Raw genomic sequence first — 8,517 nt, forward strand, 5'->3', positions numbered from 1 at the left:
TAATTTTAACCATGACATTTGCTCCGGCAACGTTTGCTCCGATGGAAAATTCTGCACGTTAAGCTAAACACGAAACCTACCCTCCAAAACTGCGCGCTGTAATCTTAGTAATTACGGCAGCCAAGCTACTTACAGCTGGGGTAATACTATCCAAGTCCTTTGGAAGCGCATAGAGACATTATTCATAATTGTGATATGCGCTATACAAGAACTGTTTATTATTATTATTATTATTAAATAAACCCTAATTCAAATCTTTACATTCTTCTGAACCCCAAACTCTATAACAATCCTAACTCTAACCCCACACCCTCAGAGATATTAAGACCCGAGCAAAAATGTCGCAGGAGCAGAGATCGTGTCACCTAACCGGACCGAAATGTCCGGGGTTCAAATCCCACAACAGCACTCTCGTCGTTTGGCAAGGCGTTTATCTACATTTGTTACTCTCCACCCAGGTGCAATAAATGGATAGCCGGTATATAGGAAGGAATTCCTTGAATGCTCGAGCGTCCGATCAGGGTATAGGGGTAATAGTATGCAGCGTATTGTATTGAGCGCTATATAAATATTTCATATAGTTATTTTATCATTATTACGTTTGTCTCCATCAAAAATCATTTTCTGCTTAACCAAAAACCAAAATCTCAACTTAACTCTTGCATTCTAGAAAGAATTTCTTTGATTAAGAATTAAAACATGATTATGAAAAACATATCATAAAAGGATGATCGTATATTAAAATGATTAATTCACGTAATTCATGATTTTACACCCTGCTCCATTTGCTCATTACGATTACTGTCTAAATATGATCATGAGAGAAAGAAAAAGAAAAAAAAAACAGGATCAAGGTAGAAAATAAGAACTATTTTTTGATATCCCTGCCCTTTCCCGGCTTATCGACAAAAATAATGAGCCATCATTTTTCGTGTTTGTAAGTTCCAAGTCCCAAGAAGCGGCAACCTTGTTCATGTTTCATGAAGCTTATTTTGTGATATTTGCAATTGGTAAACTAAAGGCCACCGCTCTCATTACGACTAGTCCACGATCCGATTTTGGAGCAAATCACATTTTGCTCATTTTCTGAAAATGAGAATGAAAGTATATTTTTATTTTAGGTTCAAATTAACTGAATGAATACTAATATAACAATTTTGGATGATTGGAAGCCTACTTTGAAGTAAATGCCAAATTAGTTTAAAATCGTAGTCAATAATACGATTGCTGTGACGTCATTGTGACTAGATATCAAATTCACTTTTATTCTAATAAGCATGATAGCATAGTCACAGATTTGAACAGAGGTATTCGTACGATGATTTAGAACATTACACAGTAAGATATTCCATGTCTCAATATTAGTATCAAATTCTACTATGTTTTATTCCAAAGTCGGGACGCAGTCCAATCGTAAGGTGTGCGATGGCCTTCGGGGCCCTGTCTTACAAAGAGTTACGATTGATCCAATCAATCTGCACTGTATGGAAATCCATCCATACCATAATTTTTTCTACAATAAATTTGCACAATTTCTCTAATAAACAAAAAGAATCACACTGAGTCTTCAAGAGATCAATGAATGTATAAAATATATCATTATCTAGGAAATATTTTGAACAAATGCATGTTGTGATTGATCAAATCAATTGCAACTCTTTGTAAGACGGGGCCCAGATGTACGTATTGCGCAATACGGGCTATTGGGTACCATAGAGATATATACTAATAATGTTGGGTACCCAGTTTTTCTCAGTTTCCAACGAGCATGCAAAGTGGAAAGTGAATTTCATGTAATCCTTTTGACAAATTTATAAACTTTGCGCTGAGATGCTGAAAAAATGCACAAATCAAATATAAAAGTTCATATTTACATTTTCATTTATTTTTTTAAGTCAACAAATTGAAAAATAAACATATAAAATAGACACAACAATATTTAAAACAGAGACATATTAATATAACACGTGATTCGGTTTAAGTGGCCAACAATTAAAACCCACACAATCAAAATCCATCTTAAACGTGCATCATTCAAGACAATCTTACGCCCGACTTTCGGGGTCTTTTTAATCACAAAATATTCAATGCTATTGTTGTATTAACAAATGGATGCAGCAAGCTATATGGAATAAAAGTGAAACTGTACGTTTTTAGATCAAAAGCATATTGTGTGAGTGACCAAATTCACAAACGGTTACATCAGTTAAAGTGATCAAATTACAGGCTCATGTTGTATTTTGCTGTAAACGTTACACATGCTTTTCATTTTCTCTCGGTCTCGGTGCTCGCTCGCATTCATTTACAGGTCAGTTACGGAGGCAAACACATTTGGCCAATCAGGTGACAAATTTAACTAGAAATCTTTCGTGCAATTACTAAATTATCCTTCTCTAATTAAACTATAGAGAGTGGTAATGGTTTTTTGTTCACATGGACTCAATCGCTACATCCGACCCCCATTTTCCTCAAGTTTTACTTCACTTCATAAACTGACCAAGATATGATAATTAATTTGAGAGCATTACAGACTGTCGAAAGAACTAGAAATCAGAGAGAAAAAAATCATAATGAAGGTCTCACATACATGGGGTCGGACGTACATTTTTTATGGAATTGCCCAAAGGCAAACACGTGCAGCTAGCAATGTGAAATTTTGAGTTTTACTATACAGTTTGAATTCGGAAAGAAAATAAATTCGGGGTGCGAGATGAATCGAATACACACATACATTCACTTCTGGGGGCGTTTCATCAATTCAGTTCAGTTCAATTCAATTCAATTCAATTCAATGAATCAACACTTCTAAGTCTGACAAGTTGTCAGATCTGACAACTTTCCTTGATTGTGATTGGCTCAGAAGCAAGGTTCCCATGGTAACTGTCAGCAGTGGCGTAACTACGGGGGGGCATGGGGGGCACGTGCCCCCCCCAATCGGCTGACCAAAAAAAAAAAAAAAAAAAAAAACGGGGAAAAGGAGAAAAAGAGGGAGAAAGGAAGAGAAACGTAGTGGGAAAGAAGACACTATTGTTCATTATAATTTTATATCATATCATAATTATGTTATATTAAAATACATAAGAAACATTTTCTTTAATAAGTTTATGAAACATAATTTGCTCAGGGCCTATGTCTTCATTGTTCCTGGTGCTCGCATTGTGTGTTTACCGAGAAATATAATCCTGTTATACTAAAACCTCCCGTTTTCAAGTCAACATACACCAAGCTGCCAAATATATTTCCTCGCATTTCGAGTTATTATTGTTTTATTATAGTATGCTTCTTTTTCATGACTACTTAAAGAGATTGCCCCATTTTCAGGTCTTAATATAAAACATTTCCTGTCCGTGCTTACGTTCGCAGTAGTGGATTGGTGAAATATGTCTGCTCTCCATAAATTCCTAGAATCAGTCCTTAAAATGTCCCTTTTTCTAATCTGAATATCAAAAATTTTCAGCTCGCGTTTCGCGCTCGCATCATTTGGTTATAAACCATGTATAGTCTCCGTGAATTCCTACAAACAAGCCTTAAAATGCCCCTCTTCAGGTCTGAATTTCCTAAATTTTCAGCTCGCGCTTCGCGCTCGCAAGATTTGATTAGTAAGATGGGTATGTTAATCATGATAACAAGTGCTTTATGAGCATGTTAAAATGTTATTCTAACAAAATCAGCAAGCGCTTATTGGCACTCGCATTAGATGACTATGGTGAGATGTGTATACTCTTAATGGATTCCTAAAATATAGTCCTTAAAATCGTCCTGTTTGGGGTCAATATTTACAAAAATTTCAGCTCGCGATTCGCGCTCGCATTATTTAGACAGGTACGTATCATGATTACAAAATATTGATTATAATGTCTCTTTTTAGGTCTGAATATCAAAAATCTTAAGCTCGCGCTTCGCGCTCGCATTATTTGACCAGTGAGAGAATATCCGTTTAATAGCACTGTCCTTAAAATGTCTCTATTTGGTCAGTATACCTGGCAACTGAGCGCGCTTCGCGCGCTCACTTAGTGACTCAAAATTTTTGCTGGTGCCCCCCCAATGCCGTGACCCACGGTACGCCACTGACTGTCAGATAAAACAGGACTTGTCGGATAAAACTTCCGACAATTTCTTTCATGAAACACTCCTGATTATGCTGGCACCTAACGAATGTGGGTGACGAAATAACGATTCCACTCTAATTGATAAAATATTTTTCTGGTCTTGCTTGTACAAATAAGCAGTTTAGTCTTGGGATATTTAGTACTTATCTAACACGTCAGGGGAAAAAGGAGTCACAATTTGTCTAATTGTGATCCACTGGGAGAGTTCTTTTTTCAAAATCAATTTATTTCGTGTGCACACTCGAAGGTTACGGTAAGTATGCCAAAATATTACGGCACCATAATGTCAGCCACTATAGGCCTATGTCTTATTCCCCGTCCATCCCCTATCAAACCGCTCCAACGGCATTCTGCAACCAAATAAGAGTGAATAGGTCCATCCTTGATATTACAGTAGATATAACTGTGATAATCAATTCCGTCAAGAGTTTTTGGTGAACGGAATTCTTCTACCACATCGGTAGTTTACAGATGAAGTAATGGATTATTCCTGTTGGTGGTTGGATACACGGCCCATCGCGCCAGAGCCCGGTGTGTGAACTTGATCGCACGACACCACAGTTCGAATCCCTTGTACTGGAATCTGGTTGTCCGGGTGCCCAGGCATGGAAGTCCATAGGGGTTCCGTCTGACCACATGAAATCACCTTCCATTAATCGATCGTGAAGACCAAGCCAAAGACCACCATGAAGATCCTGTAAGTAAGAAGGGGAATCGAGTACCTCGTTAGCGGAATCGAATTCGTGATTTTCGGCCCAAGCAATTCCCTGGGAAGCGGGGGTGCTGAAGCGCCCCCACATTCTTCTTGTGTGTTGCGTATGTTGTACACTATGCATAGGCAGCACCCTCTGGAAATCTGGGACCCGATTCATGAAGAGTTACAACTGTTGTAACTTTACCATTATGGCAACTACCGTGGTAACCTTGATTTTAATCGGATGCTGTGTCCTGTTGCCATGGTAGTTGCTATAATGGCAAAGTTACAACAGTTGTAACTCTTTATGAAATGGGCCCCGGGTATGTAGAAATTTGACCAAAATCACCGTCATCGGCATGGGAGCTTTTTCTTTGTCACTTGTCAGTTTTTAAGATCAGGTGGATGTTTCATAAAGCTGTTCGTAAGTTAAGAGCGACTTTAAGAATGACTGGTGATCCTTTCATGTGGTAAATGATATATTCATTGACGATGGTTAAGTGCGCTAAAAAAGGATCAACAGTCGTTCTTAAAGTCGCTATTAACTTACGAACAGCTTTATGAAACGGCCCCCAGGGCCCCGTAGAATTGAGCTTAGCGATTAATCGTCCGGCTGATTTATAAGAATAACTTCACTCATTATTGTTTATGATCAATCGTAAAACCCAACATCACGATCGATATATATAAGCTTCATGTTACGGGTCTCGGGTTGGACTATGCGTCATGAAAATACAGAAAACGGGGAAAGTATCGTTGACGCATGCGTGGAAAAAAAAATCGATTTGGTTGGTAATTTTTTCTCCTTTGAACCCTATTGTCGTACATTTAGCTTTCTCAGGGAGTTTCCCGCCCTGTAACATAATATAAAGTCACTTTTGTGATAAAACTTACCAAAGAATCACTCGACTTCCTTCGAGAGGATTCGTAAAGAATATTGATGAAGTTTTGTTCGGGCTGAGAATGAATCGACACTAAGTGAGCCATTGTGTCCGGACTTGTTGCCTCGCCACTGAGTGAAGGTACGGTGTAAGACTGGCAAAACCGCTCAGCTTCATTCCAAGTCAAATTCTGGCTAAAGAACCTACAAAACGAGAAACATTACACAAATAATTATTCTAGTGTGTGCAAAGGATTGTCTTGACTATTGAATCCTGTAAAAATATGTAGCCCTATTTATAAATAATAATAATAATAGGCATTTATATAGCGCCATGTATCTAGAAATATTATAATCCGAGGCGCTTTGTTATTTTTATTATTATTACCCCGGCTTTAGCTCGAGCTGTCTTTCAGCGCTCATGCATTCAAAGAATTAATCATGCCGGGTACCCATTCACCTCACCTGGGTTTAGTGCAGCACAATGTGGATAAATTTCTTGCTGAAGGAAATTACGCCATGGCTGGGATTCGAACCCACGACCGGTGTCGTACAAAAAAAACCATAAACATGTATACAACACATAAAAGCATCACACTGCGAAAACACCGGTGTTGATTTTACACCAGCCCGGTATTTTTATCAGTCCACACCAGAGAAGCGTTGAAAGAACACCAGTTAAGAATCAAACCGATATTGGTTTAACACTTATTTGGTGTTGCTTAAAATGTCAAATTGGTGGTAGCCTAACGCCAAACTGTTGTTTCGGCACCTCTCTGGTGTGGACCGATATAGATACCAGGCTGGTGTTAAATTAACACCGGTGTTTTAGCAGTGCAATCGTTTATGTAATATTCCAGGTAATGACGATATACAGTTAATTTTGAATAAGAATTTCTGCAAACCATGACGAGAATTTTCAGTAAGAGGAGGTGGCTTAGTCAAGAAGACGAGAAGACGAGATCAAGGCTGATTAGATCTAGCCATTTGCGTTCCGTAACACAAAGGTCAGCGATTAATCGTATGCTTGATTTCCACGATTAATTGTACATGGTAATCAATAGAATCAATCGTAAAAAAATGTTCTACGATGCTTGCTATGCTTTGTGCTTCGATCCCTTGATATCATTTACAAGCTTATCGTGCCAACCAGATGACGAGATATGAAAGACGAGAAGACGGGTAAATGACAAGATTAAGACCAGTTGTTTGAACTCGGCAAGTCGATTTGTTTGAGACGAGAAGACAGGATGACGAGTTGTCGAAAATTGGCAAGTCGACTTGTTTGCGACAAGAAGACAAGATGACGAATTGTTGGATAAAATCCAACTTAATTTTTCTTACTATTCTTTCGGAAAAATTATGAATGCCAACCAATGCCAAAAAGGGTCAAATGACGAGAAAAAGAGTTGTTGAAACTCTTTAAGTCGACTTGTTGTAAATTAACAAATCAACACGTTTGAGATAAGAAGACAGGATGAAGAATTGTTAAAACTTGGACAGTCGACTTGTTTGGGACAAGAAGACAAGATGAAGAGTTGTTCGAACTTACCAAGTCAACTTGTTTTTTACATGACAAAAAGATAACGAGTTGTTTAAACTCGAAAAGTCGACTAATTCAGGACAATATGAATTGATTATTATTAAACTAATCGTGATACGAGGGGTATATTATTTATCATCGCATATATAAAACTGTAATGTTTGAAATTTCATACGATCAATCGCTAGGTCTGTTTTAAGGGGCCCTGTTTGACACTTATTATGCTTATAGGCTTCCGTAAAGAAATGATGAAACCCAGTTCCAGTATCCATTCTTCTCGACATCCACTGACTAAAAAGATCGTTTAAGTTTAGGGGCTCGCCCTGGTTCGACAAAACCATAACCTTGTCATACTTGTCCGTGAGTCTGTGCTCTTCCCCAAATTTAATTGACAGACTGCCCCAGGCCCCAGCCCAGCGAATATTGATATACATTGGTATATTTATGTAACAATGTTGTCTATAGAACTGATGGATGACCAATAAAAGAGAGATGCTCTCTAAAGTATGTAGATCAAAAGTTAATCTAAGACCGGATAAAAAGTTTCAATCGAATAAGATCGAATTTCTAAATAAAATCTATTAGATTAAAAACTTCAATCCAATTTTGGATTGGTCCCTGATCGCCATCGATTTCAATCTAAGGAATTTAGAGAGTGGGAGTAAGATGGATTTGAGATTGGGAGAGGAGAATAAAAAGAAATAGAAGAGAGAGAGGGAGAGAGGGGGGAGATAAGGGGGGTAGAACTTGCCTATAACAATGATGATCGAAGGCAGTCCAAAAAGTCGGGCAACAGCATCCGGCTAGCGCCCCGGTGGGACAGGCAAGCAGGATGATAGCCGATGCGGCTAGAAGGAACGTACTCCTATAAAGCTCCATCACTTCGATCCTATACTAAACGTTCTTGGACGAATCACAAATTGTGATCCTCGGCACATTAAAACCCCCGTTTATAATGAATTTGTAAACTGAAATAATGAAACCTTTGATTCTGAACAATGACAGAGATTAATTGGACCAGAGATTGGCACTGACCCTGACATTAGGATTTCCAGAAACCATTCTTGGTAGTCGTTTTCAATAAACACAAGTCTCCTCAAAGCAAATATTTATCAAATCGGATATCCGGATCGATTATACCTGGTATCATATGGTTATCATCTGGTTGTATTTTAAACCAGTTATGGATAAGGAGAGCATTCAGTGAGCCTTAAATTTGGGTAAAAGATAATAAACAAGCCAGCGAACAATTAACAAAAATATTTAGAATTGTTTTAGTTCGACCATGAAC

At 38.0% G+C, this 8,517-nt stretch overlaps 1 protein-coding gene across 1 annotated transcript; it reads right to left on the minus strand.

The window, feature by feature from the left end:
- Positions 1–1,863: 1,863 nt before the first annotated feature.
- Positions 1,864–8,145, minus strand: LOC129271591 (echinoidin-like). The gene is made up of 3 exons (XM_054908904.2): positions 7,978–8,145; positions 5,698–5,887; positions 1,864–4,804 (listed from the first exon to the last, which is right to left on the minus strand). Exons 1-3 carry the CDS (start codon positions 8,103–8,105, stop codon positions 4,559–4,561), a joined length of 564 nt encoding a protein of 187 aa, XP_054764879.1. The 5' UTR covers positions 8,106–8,145; the 3' UTR covers positions 1,864–4,558.
- Between the last annotated feature and the right edge of the window lie 372 nt (positions 8,146–8,517).

The sequence above is a fragment of the Lytechinus pictus genome, chromosome 11 (assembly GCF_037042905.1).
Source record: "Lytechinus pictus isolate F3 Inbred chromosome 11, Lp3.0, whole genome shotgun sequence".
Lineage (NCBI taxonomy): Eukaryota > Metazoa > Echinodermata > Echinoidea > Temnopleuroida > Toxopneustidae > Lytechinus > Lytechinus pictus.

Coding starts and splice junctions, on each gene's coding strand:
- LOC129271591 (XM_054908904.2), bottom strand. CDS start 8,105: ATGGAGCTTTATAGGAGTACGTTCCTTCTAGCCGCATCGGCTATCATC. Junction 5,888..7,977: donor TTCGATCATCATTGTTATAG/GCAAGTTCTACC, acceptor CTCGTTTTGTAG/GTTCTTTAGCCAGAATTTGA. Junction 4,805..5,697: donor GGAAGTCGAGTGATTCTTTG/GTAAGTTTTATC, acceptor TCTTACTTACAG/GATCTTCATGGTGGTCTTTG.